A 24,033-nucleotide genomic window follows, 5' to 3' on the forward strand; every position below is an offset into this window, starting at 1 on the left:
AGCAAGTAAGCGCTCACGCAGCCCTCCGGCCACGCTCCGCCCACCGCAGCAGCCCTCTACCCGAGCGTCGCCTGTCGCGCACGGGAAAAAGTCGCGAAAAAATTCGGCGCAGGTTGAAAAATGAGGAAAGAAGTTGGCCCACTTTGATAAGAGATACCTCTTTAATGCCATTGAGTCATATCCATATGGAATCTGTGAAATTGGTAATGAGTAAGTATGTTCTTTATTATGTGTGTTGTGTTTCTTCTATTACAGGTTGTGAAGGTTTTTCGGTCGGGTTTTTCTCCTTCACCTGATTGGCATCACAATTCCCAGCACTGGCTTTACAATTGGCAACTTGATTGGCATTAATAAATATATTTTCACTTGTACTTTTTGTGTATGACCCTTCTTTGCATGTCTCTGCGTGTAAACCGCTCACCTGTTGTATCGGAAAATATGTGAAGTCGGCCCATGTATGGCCAAAGAAGTCTGCCCAGGCTGAAAAATACGCTACGATGAGCGCACGCGCAGCCCTCCCCCGCCGATAAGCGCGCGGACAACCCTCCGCACTGGCGCCGCACGGGGAAAAATACGCGAAGGGACGCGCCGCGCAGGGAAAATACGCTCAGGGCTCAGGGGAAGGGGTGCCTTAGTTTGGACATGTCTGTGTTTCTCAACCCCTCTTTACTACTGTAACATCCTCTTGTTGCAGAGCAACATAGAAGACGCCTAGAAGGCAGCCAATCTGTTTGCGTGCGCCATATTTACCCGACCGGCCATGGGCACTGTGTGGGCACGGAAAACGCTCAAATTGTGACCTTAACGCGTTGTCAGCACTGGATTTTGTCACGCTATCTGCTCAATCGAAGTGGGTAGAAAACATCAATAGACCCATTTGGATACGCACGAAACGCGCAGAGTTGTGCGATGTAAGGATGTAAGGAATGCATTCGGTCCGAATCCATCGATTGGAATCCTGGTGCCGGCTGCGCCTGTATGCGGTTTTCCTGCTTTTTCCTCAGACGCTTTCAGACATATGTCGGCACAGTTCCCTTAGAAGTCGGCCCAGGACGCACAGTCCCCCGGGCGTGAGTCGTGAGGACATTGCCCACCTCTGTGAGGCTGACAACGGCGAGTCCTTTCACCACCACCACCACCACCACTATTGTTCAGTTGCACGTGATTACTATTGCACGCGAACGGAAAGACAACAACGATTCTTCGACCCAAAAAGAATGATCCTTTACAGAAGCACTTTTAACCTACTTAGTGTGTCAAGGCAGGTCAGTTGGTCACTATCCATAATACTGAATGTGAACAAGGGATACGGACGGAAGTACAGAGGTCAGCCTGTGTGTGTGTGTTGTGCCTTCGCCCGTACCCTCCTGCTCACTTCCACTATTATGCACATTGAACCATCCCAGTTTGAAAACAATCGTCCAGATGGGTGGAGAAAACTCAAATATTTTTTAATTACCGAAATTCACACCGGCTCACAACAATTAAAAACAGTGAATTAAAATTGACGTTTCGGAATCCATCCGGATTCCATCATCAGAATGCGGTCTAGGTGGTCGTCCCCGCTCTTTTATACATCAAGGGGGCGTAGCATTCGGGTAACGGGCCGGGATGCCTGTTCATGGTGTTATCTATCTTTTTGATAAACCAGGACTCCAATTGTTTACGTACCCCCCAACGTTTTTCATGTGCCAAGATTGCCGGTTTTTCTAAGTTCACCTGGTGCCCTGTTTTCAAAACATGATCACAGAGCTCTGTCTGCTTACTAGTATTGTATTTCATATCCCTTTTTTACTAGTAAGCAGACAGAGCTCTGTGATCATGTTTTGAAAACAGGGCAGGGAAAACAGGGAAAACGGACCGGCATGGGTACAGTAAGCGCATTCTTTTCACTTGCACTGGACTGCACTACCTTGGACTCCACGCAAGACGGTTTTCGGGAGCTGCACTTTCCAGCTGAAAGGAACTTTATTAGTAATGCCTTCTTTTCAACAGGAAAGTGCAGCACGCGAATAACCCAGTTCAGATCTGGTGCAGGAGGTGCAAGCGAAAAGAATGCACCTAGTGACCTTCGGGAACTTCGGGCACGCGCGCACACCTAAAACGTCACTTCCTGTTCGCCTGCCAATTTCTCTCAGCGCTGTTCGGCGCCACCGCTGACGGTGGCTTGAAAAAAAAAATACCGTTTTAAAAACCCAATAGTAAAAGAAAACTGCTCAAGTAAGGAATGTGGGACTTTGTGAGTTAGCTCCATGGAGTACAACGTATGAAACGATGCCATACATTTAGTGGGTTGCATTTGGTTTCTCAACCCCTTTAACGCCTGACCGTGCAGACCTCGCCAAGTTGAGCTTGCCCTCTCAGCCTCAAGCCACTGCCCCTCTTAGATGAGACATCAATTAGTTATTTTGTTGAATCATTCGACATAACTAATTTCGAGATGATTCCGTGTCATTCTGCGCACCTCTTCAAAATTATATACTAATAAAGTATAATATATAAAAATGCCATAGTTAGTCATAGCAATAGTTTCATCTGATCAATTTTCGTAACATTTCCATTTGGTAACATTTGTCATTTGCGTATGAGTAAAATTGAGAGTACTTTTTCTTGTCGAAGTTCAGACCTGCGCTTGGCCCCAGGCTTGTCGAGCTGCAAGGTGACCAGACGCTTGAAGTGCACTAGTTCATTGAAGTGCACTAGTTCATCGCGCGCCGCTGCGCGCCGGCCAGCACAGCTGTGGTTGTCACAGGATCAGACACAGGTTCACAGGTATCAGCGTGATTGCGCCATGGGTTATGAAAGGTGTGCGTAGGAGCACCAGTGAAAGAAGGCAGAGGCTTCGAGACGGCGCCGCCAAGGTGAGTCGAAGGAAGTAGTCCGAAAGGCTCGCTTGGCTGCGGATGCTGTCTTTCGATAGCGTTCTGTAGGGTCGTGTGAAGGGTTGTGTAACGTTTGTAAAGGGTCGTTAAAGGGATGTGTAGCGTTGTGCAGGAGAGTTCCAAGGGGGTTTCAAGTTGTAATGCTAACGCATTTCCGTCGGATACACCAATGGATCGACCATGTTTTTTTGTTGACGATCGCGGACCAAAGTCCAAATACTCGGGAAGGGAGGCTACAGTTGGGACAGTCGTAAGTGCATTTGCTCAGTTTACGTACATATGCTTCAATAGGCGGTGGGACTATCCTCAGGAGTTATTTCAATGCTGCAATAAAAAGGTGACAGAAGCGATCAAATGGTCCAAAGCGATTGATCTCTAGGCGTTCCTGATCGTCGCTTTTTCTCCTCTTTTTTTTTTTTTTGAGTGCCCCCCGCCCCCGCATATCTCAGCTATAAATCCGCCCCTAGGGAGGTCACGTGTGTTTTCCCCAATAATAGGCTTCTATGGCAGCTTCGGGGGTTTGCCGGTAACTCTTACGCTACGCCCTACGGTAAAACATCTGTACTAGTGGCTCGCGGTGTCATATAGAATAGGCGGCAAAATGCTGCCTGAGAGGGTTTGGGCCATCATAAATGGTCGACCACTTGCTCGTTCCTTTGGGGCACGTGTTTCTGAAAGAGAAAACCGGATGACTGTGCGAACAGGCATCCCTTCTTGAACGATTAAAATAATACCCTACAGCGGAGAAAAAAGACAAAAGAACAAAATTTATTTCTCGAGACATTTATGGGGGGTCAGACGAGGGGATAAGCAGCATATGTGGCGACGCCGCACATATTGTCCTTGTTCCTGGCAAGTTTGAAGTAACCCTTTGCTCCCCATTCTTCGCTCCAACTGTAAAAAAAAAAAAAAAAGCATGAGAACTCTTAGTGCCTACAGCGGGGTCACGATTACCAATCAAGTTCCAATGACCCTAAAAATCCATTCAATGCAGAGGTCGAATGGATGCATGGGCGCCGTTGGGGGAGGCAAGGTGGTGCACTTGCCCCCCGGCTCCTACCATTTTTTCTTCTTGGCTTTGTCAGAGTCCTGCCGACTGAGTTGAGTCCATCAGCATCCTTAAAAATGATAACTAAAACTCTTGGCTCTCGGGCCGCGTAACTTGTGGTAATTCGAATAGCAACACCTCAGGCACCAACATGTTGCGTGAGGCAGAGGCAGTAATGGGAGCGTTCTAATGACGGACGTCGCTGAAGGTACTCGGAGTTATTGCGCAAGAGTGAGCTGTAGAACGACCCCCCTCCCCCCCCCCCCCCCCGGGAGGACGGTGAAGTGGTGCCCGGGTTCGAGATCTCGCCCCACCCTAAAAAAACTGCCTAGCGGCGCCCCTGAATGGACGGTTGGCCTTCTGAACCTTTTGGATGTTTTCACTAGTTGGGACATTCAACGCTTTGCCATGATGAAATAATTCTTTGTGGCAAATATGAGTGGTTACGACAGCACAGGAATGTTATTCAGGGCATCTCAGTCGACCCAGGCGATATGTCCAGCAGGAGTCCCGTGCTCCCCTCCTATCGCATTTACATTACTCTTCTTAGGGACAAAAGCGATTAGAGAAATCGCTATCCATTCATGATTATCATTTCCTTTACGTTACTTCAAAGTCCCACATGACCGATTCGGCACATCCGAATTCCTTTTGCAGTCCCACGCCAAGTATCTTAGTCTAAGACATGCGACGTAGATATTGAGCTTTGTGTAGGATGCCTCCTACACGACAGACAGAGTAAAGGTACTTCCGACATATGGAATTGTCGAAGGCTGTCCAGAGAGTATATTGGACAACTGTTCGCGAGGCATGTGATTTCAGTCCTGTCTTGTGAGCCCACATTTGCCTTTCTCAATTCCTTAGGACGATACCGAGTACATTCGGTGAGTCATAAAAGGTTGTGAAAATATATATCAGACAACGTGACCATCTGCACCGAGCTTCTTCTTTCCATACCCATGTCCTACGTAAGTGCGGCACGCAATGTCGTCCGTCAGCCTTAGGCTCCGTAGCCACATGCAGTAGAGATGTGCGGAACCGCCTGCGGGGCTCGCCGCGCGCATCCATGCCGCCTCGACTAAACTCAGTGTTGTACATATCGCCGTTACAAGTAACGCCGTTACTGTAATCGATACTTTTTCGGTATCGGAGTGCGTATCGCGATACTTTTTAAAATTGGTATCGGAAGAGTATTTCCGTTACAAATTTATGGTAACGCGATCTCCGTATCGTTACCGATACCGATACTTTTTAGTGCCCCACCCTTTCTTCACCGACGACATTTCTCACTCTTGTTCATTGTCAATGGTTCGCCTAGCCCTCGACAAGAAGCCTGTGGACATGTCCAAGTGCTCCGTAACCGGAATTATAGAATTACTATACCAAACACATGTTCACTGCTTTTCTTAGAAACTGGAGAAAATAAGCACAACAAAAGAGTTGAGGTCAACGAACAGAGGTCAAGTCATTGCCAGTACGCTCTGGATTCCACTGCTTAGCTGCCGTGTCGCACTGAGTCACGCTCACATATACTGTGGTATTGTTAACTTCGGATAGGATTCCTTGGTAATCGGACTCCAGGGTGTGTGGGCCTGACACTAACGTAATTGTCATACTGGTCTCTGCCAACTGCCGGAGAGACCACGGCCTGAAAGGATGGCAGAAGTCGAGTTCCAGAACGAGCTATTGATGAAAGTCTGCTGTCTTTTTACTGCAAAACTGTTTACGTAAGCGATACAGTATTTCTATGTTGCATCATCTTCGTGTTTCAAACAAAAGTATCGGGCAAAGTATCGCGTTACTTTTTTTTAGTAACGGTAGCGGTATTCGTTACTTTAAAAAAGAAGTATCGTTATCGGTATTTCGATACTTTTTACTCAAGTAACGAGTATCGGTATCGCGATACCATATTTCGGTAACGGGTACAACACTGACTAAACTGTGTGGGATTGGTGGAGAATGTGGGGCAGCCGCTTTCCGTTTTTCGTCGACCGCTCGGTGCACGATTTTATCGGCATGCCGCACATTTTCGACCAATCAGGAAGTCAACAGAGGTTACGTCACGTTCTTGTTTTCTTCCGGCATTCCGCACGGAAAGCATCGGCAGCGTCGTTGACTGGCAGGTATGCCGCAGCGGGGCTTACGTTTTTCAGCAGACGAGTTTACGGAGAAAATAAAATAGCATCACCGCCTACATTATAAGGCTGTGGCAAGGACACGGCATTAAAAATTACGCTTTGGTCCGACATTGGAACAAAATTCAGGAGTACAGATAACTAAAGTGTACGATAATTGCCATAGTGTCAGGAAGGAGAAAGCTAAACATTGTTCGCAAGAAAATAATGCGCTATTGTCACAACGACTGAAGCAGCGCATGGCTATAGCCCGTGTTTCTGGTGTCTATGATATCAGTTTCGCAAATGCTCACATAGGAGAACGAGAACGTTCACTACAATCCTGACTGAAGTAAATCACACGACTTCGCGGTCATTTACTATGTTGTCAGACGCGGCCTCAAAGGCTTTCACGTTTGACCAGATCTTCATGCGGAGAGTCGCCAGTGGAGGTAGTTTAGGCGGTATAGCAAGCCCCCCCCCCCCCCCCCCCCCCGCAGGTGGTTCCGCACATCTCTACCGCATGTAGGTATGGTGGCTTAGTTACTCCGCCTAAAAAATTATACTGCAGCGCAACCAAGCGTAGCCTATATAATGGCGCACCAGCGTGTGTTCAGTGCATGCACATACAGCACAGACGAAGGCAAAGCGAAGGGCGAAGGCACTACGATTGAACATTGTGTTTTAAAAGCATTTTGTTTGCGTGCTGTGGTGCCTCGATATGGAAGATCCGGAAACGGATTCGCAGGATTTCTTGTGTCCCAGTATTCCTCGGCGGCGCTACTCTTGCAGCAGAAATTGAAGGAGACAAGAACACACGTTTTCACGCTGCACTGCCTTTTTATAATCTAGCCCCGTCTTGTCACCTCTATTTTGCTGCAAAGCATTTATTGTACTGCAACGCACATAGTAGCACCAGATACACAAAACCACACAACGCTGCCTCGTTGGTCGCCATTGCTGTTTATCTACCGAGTACAAACTGCGCAGGCGTCAGGTTCGCCGCCGTGATTGTTCTCCTTGCTACGTCGAACGCACTACTGTGCAGAAAAGTTGAGCCGTTGCAAACTCTTGTACGTCCGTGAGCGGGAGCTCTCCGTTAGCTCGTTGTCATGGTAACTGACGGATACAGGTCAACGGAACGGATGCCTGTGCGTCAAAACGCCTCACTGATGCGTTTTGACGTCATGCGCTATTTCGGAGAAGGATCAAGGAGGTCGTTCCCCAGGCACGTGGGGCAGAGCCGTATATGAAAAGGAGCGTCTGCACATTAGGATGAGCTTAAAAAGGAGGCTCGATCTGTCAATCAACGAATCTTCAATCTTCAACGAATCAACAAATCTGTTCGACGAAATTTTAGTCACGACTGTTCCTTCCTATCTTGCTTAGTATTGCCCAAAATCAATCTAGATAAAGCTAGCTAGTTGGTGACGTTGTATTACCGAGCGCTCGAGCTGCCGATGTGACGGAGGGACGTGTCATGTGGACCTCTACACAAGGAGCTGTACGAATAGGTAGCTATCCGGACCCCAGCTGGATCTAGTTGAGTCTTTAGCGGTCCGCTTCCTTGATCCCGAGTTTCGGTGGCTTAGCTAGATTCACCATCAGTCTTATTCTCCAATGCACGTTGGTACTTGAAGTCATGCGCTGACAAGCCCCATTCACATTAACGTTCCATGACACTCACCTGTTCTTTAACAGCCAGTAGTCGTTGCCATCTTCTGTGCCGTAGCCCACGGCTAGAACAGCGTGGTTGACATTTTCACTTGAGCAGTTCCTATTCTGGTAAATTCCGCCCCTGCAGCGCAAACAGTATGTTAATAACGCCTTGTGGTACACACACTAAACGCAGAAGATTACCAAATAACAAACTGAGTCTCCCCCAATCCATCATCTCTTGAGTGCTACAGTTTTCTCTAGAAAGCGCGGTAGACAAACTACCAAAGACGAACACGAAGACAACCCCAGACAATGTTTTTTTTTTGTTGTTCAGTTTATGGTAGGGAGGGGCGGGGGCCTGTAAAAAGATAATGCAGAGAGGCTGAACCTAATACTACGCAATCGGTTGTTAGCTGCGAGCAAATGGTTCAGCTCTCGCCTAAGAGAAAGGAAGGATTTCCAGGGTAGTTTGTAGGGCATACTGCGTTTTTTTTTTGTTTTTTTCTTTTGGTGTGTGTACAATGTGCACAAGTTAGAATGTTACAGAAAATTTTCAGCTTCAAATTCTAAGATATCATTTTAAGAGTGATTGGTCCCAGGACCGTTATCAATACATGCATACGTCATTACATTCTTTTCTGTTTCCAGTGCACATAATAACGCTACAGAAATATGTGTATATGCTGCACGCGATCGTCAACAACTACTTTATTTTGATGATGCTGATTTGAATGGTTCATCGCCACTGGCAATCTGCCCCATTACCCGCGGTACGTTAATTTAGGTTCTCGAGCCAAGGTATATCTAAACTGGTAGCGAAAACAACGAGAATACTGTAGAGGAGGTGGTGTTCCTCTACATGAGTCCTGACCGGCGATGGTGGAATGTCCCAACGGGCAGATGGTCGTGGCCTCACGCTAGGACGGTGCCGGTAGAACTGGCCGGCAGGCGCAGTGGCGCGCGCAGGCGCAGGCACGTCCTCGTCATCACCCACGGGCCGCCACATCACTCCCCCCCCCCCCCCCTCAGACGCGGAGCGGTGTAGAGCTAGCGGTTGAGGTCCGCGTCGATACCTGAAGAAGAGGAAGACGGGCGACACGTGGAACAGGGACGGCTGGTCTTGCGTCTTGTGCTGAGTGGGCAGAAGAGGCGGGATGAATGGTGCGGACAAGAGCTGGCCGGGAGGGTTCCAGAGGCGGGCGGGCGGGCCAAAGCGGAGAGCGTCAGGTTGGCCGATGTGATGCCCACGGGCCCCCACAATACCAAATCAGACCCATTGACAAGCCTATCATCATGAGGCGCGAGCGATCCTAGGTGTTGGTAGTAGAGGTACGATAGTAAAAAAAAAGAAAAAAAAACTTTACTACATGGGCATGGCGTGTGCGTGTACTAATAGGTTATTCATGATTTCAATCCAGAAAAGAACTATCTGCTGCCCCACTCGTGCACATATACGAAGTCATCTACCACCCGAGTGCGTTTCTGTATCGTGCTCCCCTGCGCATGTCACACAGTTGGCTTGTTTATCCGTGCATCTCTGCATCCGTGCCGTGTGTCCGTGCACTGTAACACGGAGTCCGTACACTTTTTGGGCTAAACACGAAGCGACATTCACATCTCGGAGCTGTAGACCAAGATTAGCACGTGTGAACAGATGAATGCAATGCATCCCCTGTTGCTGGTCCGACGAAAAAAAGAAGAAAAGATTCCGTCATGGCACGACCGGCCAAAACGGCGTGAGTGCTAGCACGAATCAGCTGTGCACCAACGATGCCATGTCCTTTTCTCTTTTTTTCAATGGACCCATTATGGCCACTCATTGAAGAAATGCAAACGTCTATTCAATACGTGTACATATAGCTCTAGGTGAGAAATGGACCTTAAGTGAACCTTCCTAATTTCTGTGTGGTCATCACGATGCCCACTTTTTGGAGTTGTCAAAATATGTGATAACTGTGTGCTCTTCAAACTGATATGTGTCATTAAACCTGATATGATATTTTGTTCCCTGTTCTCGTCTGCTATTGTTGCCCTGGGTGATTAGTATGGTTCTGTCAGGAAAAGGGAAAGGCAATACAACGAAAATGAAGTGCGCGAATGTAAACGTGCCATGGCTAATTATGCACCGCTTATTATTCAAACTGCTGACGTCATCTCTGACTTCATTTGTTTACAATCGTAGTAGTGCGCGCAACGGATGGATGGCGCTGACCGTCTCTATATCATGGCGCGATTCTGAAGACACGGGGGCCTGTGGGAGTTACGCTACCTGTTTAGATATGCCTTGCTCATGCTCTGCTTCGGCTAAAAGTGGAACCTTTCTTATGGGGACCTGAAGGGCCCGTGAAATTCAGTTCTATTGATCAGAAGTTGTATTTGCTGAGGAATCGCGATCTAGGTAATTAAATTTCATACCACTGACAAAATAAGCTCCCCCCCCCAAAAAAAAAAACGAAAAATGCGTCAATCAGTGTTTATGACCTCTCTTGTCATTCAAAAAAGGTGTCAAAAGTATTATTATTATTATTATTATTATTATTATTATTTGAGGCTACCACTGTCAGTTGGTTAATAATATCGATGTTCTTTTCAAGTGTGAGCGCATAGTGTACGCGCTTCAGTTCTGAAATACGATTAGCCGAGCCAAGTGGCATTCACACACTAGAAGCGGGAAGGCTCCAACTAGGATCGGCGTAGCGATATGCTGTCAGGAAAAGCTCGAGAGCACCTCGCAACACAAAACGTGTCCAGTGAGTTCCATTTTCTCCTTCGTTTACCCGGAGGTGCCAAAATCTTGGTTCCGGTTATTGGGAACATTATGACATTGCACCAATACAAAAACAAACAACTCCGTGAGTATTGTCCCTTTAAGCAGCAATTCCGTTTAAATGAGTTCCAAGTAGCGATATTCCACTGTCCAGGCATAAATAAACGAAATAGCATGACTGTCGTCCCTTTTGCCTCGAAAAGTTACGTGAAACATCGATATATTCTCATAAAGAATGTCTAGAGTGAAATTTATTATGACAACAATAACAATTTATTATAACAAAAGCATCATGATTTACTACCACATACTTTAGGACGCCAACCATACAGCAGCGCGCAGTCGACTGGCATTGCAGACATTTTTCCCGAGCGCTCTGCGAACGCGTGCCAACGTTCGTCCGTTATTATATCATGTTTTGTCGTTTCTCGAGAAAGGAAATGCCGCCATACTGTGAACATACGGAGTCTGTTCTCGCAGTGTATGTCATCAAATTATACGAAAAGTACGACAGTAATCCCTTTGGATTTTTAGTATCACGGTTACTGGTAAATAAAACAACAACAGAGTTTCGGAATCGATGGAGGAGAAGGCGACTGTCCCCGTAGAGGGGTCGAAACTCTGGTGCATGGATTTCTCGACAAGAAGAGCTGTCTTCAGGAAACTTTTGATATTATATTCAGTCCAATTTCGTGTTGCGTCTAAAGCAGTTTGGTGCGACTCAGAAACGCACACACGGCTTTTGTGGCAATTATTGGTTGTTTGGAAGGGGATGAATGGGGGGGGGGGTTGAGACGGCCGCATACAGTTGCACTGACAGTTCTGTCTTCCCACTACTCAGTGCTTGTTGTAGCGAATACAAAAGGCTGTCTGGCATATACTGTTTTGAGACACAGGATTAGAATGTGGGGCTCGCTTCTTTGGGACTGCACAGAGCTCAGGGTGTAGAATAGCTTACGCACGTGGAAATTAATTTAATTCCGCTGTGAATCTGACCTAACTAAATACCCGTGTGATGTTGGAACAACTTATCAATTCGTAGGCAGAAGCACTAAAAGTTATAGAAAACATTCTAAGCGGCAAAACTGGTAGCAGTGTCGCGAGACCTAACAGTAACGTTCAAGCGCGTGTCACGGCACAAGCGGCACGGCCGCCAAACGTTGACGGTGGGTTCGGGACACCGGACACGCGAGCAGAAGTGCTTCCTCACGGCGTGAACGATAGTCGGCGCTGGCGTCTTTAGGAGGCAAGCGCTCACGCGTTATGGTTAAAGGGACGGTCACATCAGCCCCAGTTGATTTCGAAACTGCGAAACTAGAGTCGTGGACACCTGACCGCGGTATCGAAAATACAACGCAAAAGAGTGGCGTAGTTTGATTATTATTCAATGGAATACATTGAGAAAAAGAGTGTCGCGGGCGTGCGGGCGCCTGACAGAGTTATGGGACGTCTGGACGGCACCTTTCTCCTCTGAGCGCCCCTTCTCACTCCTCCGCTTATGGAGTGACGTCACGCCGCCGGAGCCACTGCGACTAAATCCTACCTGAGCCACCTAGGACGATTGTATCTCATTACGGCCGAAGTCTCATTACGGCCGATGTCTCAATACGGCCGAAAGTCTCAATACGGCCGATAATCCTATAATCCCCAAGTGTCTCATTACGGCCAAAGTCTCAATACGGCCGAAGGCAGTCTCATTACGGCCGAAGATGTCTCATAACGGCCAAATGTCAAAATGTGTATTGTAACCTGCATTGATATGCAATGTCGCAGCCAGGTATGGATATATATTCAGCAGGGTATAAGCCATGCACTGTGCCCTTAGGGCCCTTATCATATTTATATACACATATTGCGAGACAAACGGTATGTTATCATACCACAGCACAATGCAACATATTGTGTAATGTGTACTCCCACAAGGTATTGTAGGCTGTGAAGCAGGCTGCTATGTGGAGTTAGCTCCTTGTAGAGAGCTAGATGAATATTGGCTTTGTTGTGACGCTTTTGGAGCCATCCTACAGTCATTGGCCATGACAGAGCACCTATCTCAGTCGATGTCAGTTTATTTCCATTCGCCTTACAATGATACAATTCTTGCTTCTGGAATGAGTAAACCTGCAAGAAGCGATGAGCAACCATGAATAGGCTAGAATATTAAAAAAAAAAAAAAACAAGCATTTGTCTCTACATAGCTCGTTTTAATGTGCACAAGCTGCACACGTGTTGATACGTGTCTGCTATTTCATACAAGGTTAACATAAATATTCAATTAGACAAAAGAATGACAAGCCTTAAAAATGTGACTTCCAGGTAAACACAGAGCATGACCATGATATGAATATAGGTTCAGTAGTTCATTCCCTTAATGGAAACATGTGAAGATCAAATAGTAATACATTACAATTCATGAAATGATGCATGCATAACTTTCCATTTCTGGTTTCTTTGTTATAAAAGTAGTGCACGAATTAACATTCGTGCACTACTACAAAATTTCTCACTTCACAACAGAACCTTATGATGATCTTAACAGCTCACCTCTTCGCCAGGAGTCCCTGGGCAGCAACATCCTATTGGCCATGTTGTTGTTTTTCTTTTTCGGAATCCTTCGTGCAGCCACATACCATGCCTGGAATGGAAAACCAGCTATAAATAACAATGTATTTGAATGACTTCCTCTTGAAGTATTTATTCTAATCAGATATGCTTTGTGCCTACTATGGTGCGCGAAGGCACATAAGTACAACATTTGCAGACGTTCGACGTAAGCAGTTCTTGGAGATCAATTCAAGTACGCCGACTTGCGCTTTTATTTTTGAAGAAATACGACGACAAATTTTAACAAATGAAATATGGCTCACAATGATACGAGTAAATGCTGCTGTACGGTGATGTATTATCGGTATCTTATCGTCTTCGAATAAATTAGTTGTTCCTAAACGCGCAACCAACTAGAAACGGCGCAAACCTACGAACGGATACCGAGTTACATCTATTACAGGCACTTCAGCTGTTTTGATTAATTTAAATTACTCTTATGAGAATCCAACTATGTGTGGACAGTACACTACTAAGACAGGCAATCTACGAAAGCATTACTCACCAGAATTCCTGCTTGACTTGGTCTTGGTCAACACTGCGCGATATACGTTGGGGCTGTGGCGATTCATTCAACTCGATTTTTACCGGAACAACAGGCGCTGCTCGAAAGACAACGACGGAAAATAGAGAGCCGCTATAAAGTCCGCTAATTTGCACATTACAGCACTACAAAGCGATATATGAACACATCGTAAACAGCAACCACTCGCTCACACACACAAGAAACGAGGTACCCAACGTTGCTAGACACCATCCGAACTCCGAAGTGAGAGTAGCAAAACGACAAGATATCAAAACACGAAAGGAAGAGTATTGATCCCCCCTCCTTCTATAGCATGCAAAACGTGATTTGCGCTGAGATGAACATATATGTTCATGACGCGAGTAATTTTCACTTTTCACTGATCCAAAGGAGGTCACGTGGGATTGCTCGACGCTTGCGAAATCAACAATGAAAATGGCGAAACGTAACTTGTGAATCGTGCATTTGCTCTTCATGGTAGCTGCCAAAAAATCGAATCAAACTTATGGGACACTGGATTACAGGTATGTTGGCATCTTTTTCATTCCTGCATATCATTACACTATACGTGAATACATGGTGTCATGTCATGGGTGTCATGTCTCACGATGCTGGGGAAGTAGTTACATGGGGAAGTGTGCATGGTTCTAGACTTTTAATTCTTGATCGCGTAATCGAAATATCGGCACCTCTCGCATTGTGGCTTGCATGTGACCAACCAAGTGCTGTTCCCTTTCTAGCGCTTCCTACAAACGACAAAACGAAACATGTGGGAATGTATATTTTTGATTACTCATATGTAACAAGAAAATGTGTCGTTTTCAGGTTGCTGCCACTACTCCATGTGCCCGCAATTGTCTTGCGTGTATGATTACACTAACGGGTCGCCCACCACGGCGGAAGTGTTTTGCGTACACGCGTTTCAGCATGAAGCCTGCAGGTAGCATCTGATGTTTACCCTTCGGATATTCTGAATTTACATATTGTAGCTTAGAGGAATTCCGAATGCACAGAGTGACACACACTTTTAACATTGTGACATCAGTGCAGTGGCATAAGCTCTAATGTAGTGCCCCACAAAAATGAACAAGGGGTAGTGGTTTATCCAGAATCCCAAGCACGAGAAGGGTGTTGGAAAAAATTGTTGGAATAGTTACGTCATTACAGCTTAACATATCATTACAGACGTATCTGAAGCTGAAATCGCAAGGGCACCCCCTGTAGGGGGTGCACAGGCAAAAAAGTTAGGGGGGGGGGTCTGGATAAAGCACTGACGAGGGGGACTCCTCCACCCCATGTCAAGCCTCATAAAACACCTCCTGAAATAGTTTCCTGGCTATGCAGCTGCATTATTATCACGTAATTGTCATTGTTGTCCATAATTCTTGAATATGTTTTGAATATATGAAAAAAAAAAGTCTGCTTGACAGCATATGTCTTATAGTCATCATCAAACAAGAGCATATGTCATTTTGTTCATTGGCTTATGTACTTTTTTGTAAATTTCAGGTGGACGTAAATTGTAGAAGGCAGCTAGTGGGGGAGAAGATCATGGTCATAGGTCATGTGACTCCTGGAGCTCCCAGTGGCTCCCTTGTGGAGTACTTTTCAGAACACACACACATACAGTTTGCTCACAGAACCAACGAGTAGGATGTTGCTTGAATACTGAGAGAAAATGGCGTAACACATACAAATATCGTGTGACACATATGACAATAAAAACATTTTTCACGAGGGATGCATGAAACACTGTCGCAATATTGTGTGCATGAACCATTGTGTGTGACACAAGCCGTGGGGGCACACAGCCTCGGACACATTTTGGGAAGCATAAAACACAGTATATACAGAGCTACTATGGTGGATGCTTCTTTTTTCTTTTTGGCCGTTATGAGACATCTTCGGCCGTAATGAGACTACCTTCGGCCGTATTGAGACTTTGGCCGTAACGAGACACTTGGGGATTAAAGGATTTTCGGCCGTAATGAGACTTTCGGCCGTAATGAGACTTCGGCCGTAATGAGACTCGGGCCGTAATGAGATGTTACCCCTAGGACTGATCGCTATCAGAAATAACATCAGTCTTTCCGAAGGAGAGACGCTTTCAGGTTCTTCTGTCTGGAAACCAAAAGCGAATGGAACCGCATCGGGAGTTAACTTGCGCCAAGGAACATGGGGTCCCCAGGATTTTTTCTATGGAAGGGCAAGGAGCTTTCAGAGGTGGAGGCAAAGCGTGCAACCAATAAAAAAACTAGTTAGTAGAATGAAGACAATCGAAATATCTGATTTGCAGAGAACCCGTTGGATAAGAGTCAAGTTTGTAATACGACATCCGAGTATCAATCATGACGAGCTGCAAGTAAAGAGTGCGCAATTTCCACAGGTCATCATGGAGCTCCAAGGAAGATCTCCTTGCAACCGTCTTGGAACGTCCATGCATAGAAATGCCTCTTCCAATGCTTCTTTCCGGTTAAAACTATCATGTCTGTTTTGTGTAGATATTGCTTATTTTTGTATGTGTTTCTCCTACTGTAGTGCCGCTACTGTGACGTAGCGTTCGATATTCCAATCTGGAGTTCCGTATTCGACTCGAAAATAGAATCGAATATAAAATTATTACCCTCTGTGTTCGAAACATTTTCAGATTCGCAACTGCCTGCTTAGTAACATTAAAAGTCGCCCCTATTTACTGCTACTAGTGAGAACTGTACCTACGTGTAGCTGAAAAATGTGTCCAGCACCTCCATAGCAACTGAGACTGGTCCCACCGTTGCAACGGCATGCAACAGGTCCTCCTCGCTGCCGGGTTTGACTTCAACGCTGCCTTCCACTGTAGCTCCGACGTTTTCGGCATCATAACGGCAGGTGGTATTCACTGCCTGGTACGGATACGATGCCTCGGTATCAATTCCTCCATTGACACGTACGTAATCGAAAGCGTCTACGAAGTTTCCGCCGCCGCACCCTGCGTCCTCGTTCACGCAGTCAACGAGGTTCTGCTCGCTAAGAGACACCAGATTTGCCGTCTGCCTGAAGTGCTGCCCTTCCATCGCTCCCGTGGCTGAAAAGGCCCAACAAGATCCGCAGTGCCCCTGAAATGGGATAGAAATGGAACAATGTAAACGAACACCACGAACAAGGATACTTAACGAAGAACCCAAGACGAGGGCATGTAGAGGATTCCATAGTTTAGCGTTTGTCGTCATATAGCCTCGCAACCAGTTCGTTTGTTCCAAACCATTCTTTCATTATCAATAACACCTTCCGTCCTCACTTTGAAGCCCATCATGACACGAGGTATGTAAGTAACCTTAAAAGTTGATTGATTTAAAATTTTGTACCATGTATCGTGTCCATGATTCTTCCTGCAGACGGTTGGTAAGGTCTTCTAACATGTATAATGTTTTCGTAAGCCGGAGCATCCCACACGTAGTCACGTGACAGCTGTGTAAAAAATGGTTCCCCGCCTGGAGGTTGGAGAGGTTTTTCGCAGTAGCTTCCAGAAGGGGAGCCCTCTTTACTGACCTAACCGACGGCACAGTCTCACGCCCGCACCGCCTAGTGCGTGCCTTGGGGGGGGGGGGGGGCGCCCCCAGACCTCCCCAATCTGTGAAACCCAGACTGACCTAACCTCACTGAAGTGAGGTGAGCCCCTTCTGGAAGCTACTGCAAAAAACCAATACCGCTGGAGGTTTGTACAAAAGAGGCACAGCAGTAAGTCAGCAATTTCCTTATGAGCGAACCCTTTGATATCCTACCGCCGCATGATAGCGCGGTATATGGTAGTCCTCTCGTACCACTGCAACAAGTGCATACGAACGCGCAAGTTCGTTGGAGCCAACACGAATGCGCTGGGCTCGTCACGGCCTCGCGCACAATGCGATAACGACCGATGCTATCGAAACTGCTTTCTTTTTTTGAACCACCAGTGCGCAGTTGTTGAACAATAAATGTCTAGGGACTAACAGTGAGCAACGAAGCGTATTGGAAACTCATCGGAAGAAAACGTCGCGGAAACGAATGTACTGCTCCAACGAGACCAAGCTCGCCTACATACGTCACATCTAACCTTCAACCATCCGTGACCTTCGAGTTCAGTGTCCTTCACATCCGCGCCGTTCGACTGACGTGAACTACCGCATATTCGGCAACCTCGAGGAGGAGGTTGGCGGCAAGAAGTTTACTTACTGAACCCCCCCCCCCCCCGGGTTTTACCTCAGGAAATGAAGGAAGGAAGGAAGTATATATTCAATAGAAATAAGACAGAAAAGAGGAAATGTCAGCCAGGCTGATGCCGGCTTGGTAGTCCACAAAAAAACTGAAAAAAAAAGCGAAACTTCAAATAAACATAGAGCAATAGGCCATTTGCAAAAGTTCCATGGAGAGGGCACACCGGGAAATCCTGTGCAAAACTACACCAGTACGACGACGATCAGAGACGATAGCAAATCGCTGTCGTTTTGCACAGCATTTCCCGGCACGCCCTGCCAGGGCGCGCGCTACTCCCTGGAACGTTTTCAAATGGCCTATGGGGTAGCGTATAATCTCCTATGGCAATACATAACTTTTGGAACAACGCTTGTTCCCAGTCAACTCGTTCAGTGCCAAGCTGATTTGTGCCATGCTTAAACACCATACAGCCGTACTAACCGCCATCTTGCCTGTCGATTAGGATTCGGTTACGTACTTGTTTAGGCGAAGTAAATAGTTTAGTCAGTCACTTGTATGCCTGTACCTTGTATGTTGTTGCATTGAGTTTGACTGTATGCTACTTGCTCCTTTGCGTGCGGAACGAGGGGGGGGGGCGGAACGCAGGTTTCCACACCGTGTATACCAAATGTAAATCGTTATACCAGCATACCAGCATATTGCCAAAGCGCTGCTACAAATGTAAAGCTATTTAGGGTTTTGAGGGGACTGTCAACATGCCACCTCTCGTCCATGGGCACCTAGCTGGGAGGTATCATTCTCCCAGCGTTAGACTTTCGTTTCTTCTGGGGATCGAAGTGTGGCGTTATTTATATCACCGACAGGGGTACACTACGTTATTTGGGAGCATAAAACACCACTTTCGTGTTTCTCGGAAGCCTAAGTACTTATTCCGATGTCAGGTTGGTCTTCAAAAGCAAAACATAAAAAAGAAAAGAAAAGAGAAAGGAGTGGTCTCCTCTGGTCTCTTCAGCAGTAACAGTACTCGAAACCCTGCCTCTTCTGTCAAGTTTATGCACGCTTCAGCTGCACTGGTCTATGCAACGAGTCAAATGCTAGGCGAATATGCTCTACGTCACGACGTACGCCCTTCCTTCCTTCATCCACACAACAGACAACAACAACAACAAACTAAATAACTAAAATAGAAAATAAATAAAAAAATCTGGGTCACATCGCGGATTCTAAAGGAACGCCATTACACAGCGTGTCCAGGCTAACGCGCGGCGGGGTATAAAAAAAAAAGAATACGGTGCATCATAGGCAAACCAAAACTGCGGACTATTGTGCGGAACCGCGCGTTCAAATCTCCTGATATTTTTTTTCCAAGGTGACCGATTGATTAATTAGGCGCAATTAATTAGTTAGCATTTTAATAGTCCGACCTTCATGTCAGACATCGCCTGGAGGTCGCTTCTCGGCAGATAACGCATGCAATAATTTTTTTGCACGCTTGAGAGCCCTGAAACCCAGGCACGTGCGTTGTTACGCTCGCCTCATGTCACGTGGAACACTTTCAGGTTTCGCGGGGCCACGCAAGGCGTACGCTGTAGGAAACATTTCCGATGGGTGTTTCTGGACACACTCTACAACTTTCCAATTCACATCTCGACCCTACGACGAACAATTAAAGAGTTGACTAATTAATTGCGCCTGATTAATGAATCGCTCACGATGAAAAAATTCAGGAGATTAGAAGACGTGATTCCGCGCAATATCCTGCAGTTTTCATCAGCCAATGACGCACCATGTCTTCTTAGACTCCTGTGCACGCTAGTGTGGGCATCTTATATATGGTGCATCACAAATAAACCTCTTTCAAGGATCTATCAGCACTGCAATTTGGGCCAGTTGGTACGCGTTCGGTGTTCCTTGAGGAACCACCATCAAACGCAGCACAACACGCGACTCCAACTACCAACACATTTACTACTCAAAGATCTCGTCTAACGTGTAAAGTTAAAGTGATAAGAGTGCCCCTCGCCCCATCATTTCCCTCATAAAACCTATTTCCTCTACGGTTAAAGCTAAGGATTGTACTCTGACACATTCAGGAGTTCCTGCTCCCATTATCATAAGTAGCTCCAGGATTTCCCTGTCTTGTTTCATGTTTTAGGTAGACTTTATCACAATATGTGAAAGGTCTCTCAAAGACTCGCAAACTATCAACGTCATCAGTGAGCATCACCAACGCCACCTACATATAGATGGCCTGCTTAATGGCGCCTCTCCCTCCTTCGCTATGCGGACACGTGAAGTCAAAATTCATATGGTACTGTCATTCGCAGTGCTGCGAATTCACGAACCTGTAAATGATTGCAGCTACATGATAGGCAAGCCTGAGCGATGGGCAAGACACTTAAACACACACAAACACGAGGGCTCCAACACTTGTCTTGTCTTGCTCATCGCTCAGGCTTGCCTATCATGGAGTTGATCCACCAGCTAGATTGCAACTAATTTCGCAAATTTCAACCTGTAGACTAATACCCTAGTCAGACAGCATTTCAAATGTCAATTGCGAGAAATGGCCTTCGGCCTCTCAAATGACCTTTGTTCGGGGGCGCCTGCCAGACAGGCGGGAAAGGAGTGCTCCTCAACTGACTGCCCTCACCGGCTCCCTTTTTCGGTTTCGTTTTCCCTGTCTGTTGTGGAAATTTGAAGTTGGTCTGTGCGCCACAAATCAAGATGCAGAAGCCATATGCGCTTCTCTAAATAGGATCTAAATACGTTTACACAGTTTTACTCCATTATCCGCATTTTATAGGTTTTCCTACATTCAGCTGCGAAGGTAGCGAGGCTACAATGGCATAACACTGTTGTCGAGATTGCTCCTTTCTGCTCCTCAAATGTCGTTGGGGGCCTCCTTTCGCGTTGATGGTCATTTCTTAGAAAGATCCTTTGAGCTGCCGTCTGACACGGCTGTCAGAGGTCATTTTTTGCAAATGAAAATTCCCCGAAGTCCTTCGAGCATGCCGTCTGACAGGGATATAAAAGTGCTCAGAACGCTCTCCAGAAAATCAGTTTTGAGCAAAACATGGGACCGTTCTGCGCTTTATTTTGTTTTTCTATTTTGTACAAGGGGACGTTCACAACTCGCAGACGACAGTGGCTGCCCATGCGGCTGACGGTGGCTCGTCTTCACGGCTGCGGCTCCTGAAAGCACGTTCGTTATTGGCTACGGCCGTTGAAAACACAATCGTGAATGGCTGACTCTTAGTTGTTGCGACACGTCGACGATTAAGCAGGCTTTCTCAATCAATAGTTGATGTTGACATTACGCGCTTCCCGGAACTTTCCTAAGAACGCGCAAAACTTATTAGTTTCGGACTCTGCAAGAGTAAGCGACCTAACAAGAACGCTCTCCGCCCTACATTGGAAGACTGCCAGTAACGTTAGTGAGAAGGAAGTCGACCTACGAAGAGCAATGATGCCAGTCGCATGGCAGATTGCGTAGTCTAGAAAGCTAAAAAAATATTTCGTTTATTACTTTGGTGATGTTTCCGAGTTATACAGCGAAACAATCTTTTGAGAGAATACAGTGTGAGACACATGGATTGCAACGATATCAGTTTGGTAGAATACTGAAGCCGCGGGTTTTATAACTTAATAGACTGACATTTTCAATGTTTCGTGCCAAATGATGAATTTTACTACATTGCTATCAGATGACTTTATGTCTTTCAAGCCTGTGGAGGCGAGGCTAAACAGAAAAACGAGGCTGTAGATTTTGTGTCCTAGATGTCAGAGGCACTTTGGCAGAAAAAAAGAGTGGCATACCTGATCTTTGACAGCCGTCACGTATCCTTCCTTTCTCCAGTCGACCTCCTTCGGTAGAACATCCTCGGGATCACGTACGTGAATCCTTACATTCGGCTCCGTTTGGACTGGCTGATAATGGCAACCAAGGAACCTTTCGCGTTCTTCGGGTGCCTGCAAGAGTAAAGTTTTACATTGTGACAAAATTACGTCCCCTGTCTTGCCTCTCAGGATATATCCGTTACTAAAACTCTACGTCACGAGATAAGTACAGTATAAAGAAATGCGTCTCTGTGTGACTCGTCTTGCGCATGCGTCCAAGAATGATGGAGAGAGTTCAGGGGTCATCAGGCGGGTGCAAACCCCCCTGCGATGTTGTTACCGAAGCGCACCTGAAGGTTCTGGGATAAAACCCATTCTTGTGCAACATCCAATTGTTGTACATGTGGAAGGGAGTCAGCACCCAGGCGAAAATAGTCAGTTGAAGCCAGTATAAGGTCTTCAGCTGGTTCTCAATGGAACGAGCTGGAGTTAAGTGGAACCGGTGGTGACTAGGACCGGTTGAGGTGGTTCCAACTGGGAAAGAGACCAGCTAACACAGTTCCAAGCGGAAAACACACAGCTGAAGTGGATCCTAGCTGGAATAGTTAAAAATCGAGATGATTCCAGCTGGAAGACGAACCAGTTGAAATTGAATTTCAAAGTGAAACTAATATCACTTCACAGGGTCAGCTACGAGTGCTTGGTTATAGGATTGCTTACAGAACCAACTGCCGAGTAAACTGCAGCTTAATGTGGTGCCAGTCAGTACCACAATGCCCACTGCATGTGCTGTGTTATCTGCAGTATTTCATTTCATATTTATTTAAGTGCCATTAAGCGGTCACGAGTTATCTTCTTAAACTGAAAATGGTAGAATAAAATACAGGTATAAACTCCGTACCATGGTTAAAATAAGAAGCAAAAAATGAGTGGGAGCATGGATTTGCTGTGCCGACAGAGGTATCAATTTCTTGGCGACCATCTGTCATCGTAAATCGTAATCTTCATTTACATTTTACACCGGCTATGATCATACTGTTATTAATGCAGCTTTCTCTTTCGTAAACAACACTCAAATTACTGTGGAGCAGTGCATGAAAATTTCGCAATCATCAATTGAGTTACAAACCGAAAGTTCAATGGTAAAAATGCGATATCGGATAGAGCAACATGGTGGGTAGTAGCGTCGTGATTTGATATCTGTTCCAGGACACACCGCATGTAATATGATGTGGCAAGTGCCTCCTTTCGCCCAAGTAATCTCCTTACCCCCAAGCAGCCTTCCTCGCTTTACATATGTGAGCAGCATTATTTCTTGGTGTTAATATCATTCCTCGTTTCCCTTCTGCATCCACATATTGAAGGATGAAGCAGGTGCGTAGTACAACATCACAGAAATTGTTCCCTGAAATAGAAAACCAAGAAGCGCCTGCTATCTTTGTAACACAGTGTCCTTCACTATAAAATTCTGAACACCCTTTTCGGTGCAAATAGGGTGTAATTTTGGTGAAAATCGTTTTGCACACCTGTGTTACACCCTTCTGGGCAAAAAACGTTTGCATGGGGGCGTTATATGGGTGTAATAGTTACAGAGGTTGATCTTAAGGGTATATCTGTAATTGAGCAAAATGTCTAACATTGTCGTGGAATATGAATGTCGTGTACGCTGAGTCTTAATTTTCCTCCATACCAAAACCAGTAAGAAACACAGACGTTATCTTGATACTCCAAGGAATTCCTCATTTCAGAGAGAGAGAAAGAGAGACAGTGTGCGTGTTGTATATAATCAAATTAAACTTAGTCACCTCACCCTTCATTTTGACTGGAAGGCGAGCAGGGCTATCGAATTTGCAGACGGGCAATGTACGTACATAGTATCTGTTTTCTCTTTGAAAAGAAATGCCTTTCTAAGCGACCGTTTGGTTTGTTATGTCATTTATTCTTCTGGCTACATTCTGCACGTGCCGTATAGGGTGGGACTGATAATAATTTCGACCATAATTTCGTCCTAGGATTCTGTAACGTGCGCCGGAAATCTCCGACACACGCTACTGTGGAAGCAGTGTTTACGTCCCCACATTGCTACCGTCCTAAGCGGGGTCGAAACCTCAGCACAAATCTTCAGCTGAGCAAGCCAGCACGCTACCGAGGCTGGTGACTCTCATAGTGATGTGATGTGATGTTGGCCAAAAAATAAAAGAAAAATATTTAATTCGTCACGCGATAAAGTCGTCTACTCCTGGAGTCACAAATCTACTCCCCATAGACAGACCTCCTCCCCTACCAAAAAAGAGAAAGAGAAGAGGAAAAAGACGCCGCTTTCACTCTCATAGTCGTATAGGTCATCTGAGCATGTCTGCATAAAAATTGTGCACGGGACTAAATCTCAATAGGCGACTTCAGAAAATCCCAGAGAGCTTAGC

The 24,033-nt window shown here is 46.1% G+C and overlaps 1 protein-coding gene across 1 annotated transcript in view; it reads right to left on the bottom strand.

The window, feature by feature from the left end:
• Nucleotides 1-3,628: 3,628 nt before the first annotated feature.
• Nucleotides 3,629-24,033, bottom strand: part of LOC135378424 (procathepsin L-like) — a 32,403-nt gene continuing 11,998 nt past the window's right edge. The window contains exons 2-5 of the mRNA XM_064611452.1: nt 21,590-21,742; nt 16,316-16,692; nt 7,732-7,842; nt 3,629-3,776 (exon numbers count right to left, since the gene is read on the bottom strand). Of these exons, the coding sequence (XP_064467522.1) occupies nt 3,677-3,776; nt 7,732-7,842; nt 16,316-16,692; nt 21,590-21,742 (741 nt within the window). The 3' untranslated portion in view covers nt 3,629-3,676. The remainder of the gene's footprint in view (nt 3,777-7,731; nt 7,843-16,315; nt 16,693-21,589; nt 21,743-24,033) is intronic.

The sequence above is a fragment of the Ornithodoros turicata genome, chromosome 1 (assembly GCF_037126465.1).
Source record: "Ornithodoros turicata isolate Travis chromosome 1, ASM3712646v1, whole genome shotgun sequence".
Taxonomy (NCBI): domain Eukaryota; kingdom Metazoa; phylum Arthropoda; class Arachnida; order Ixodida; family Argasidae; genus Ornithodoros; species Ornithodoros turicata.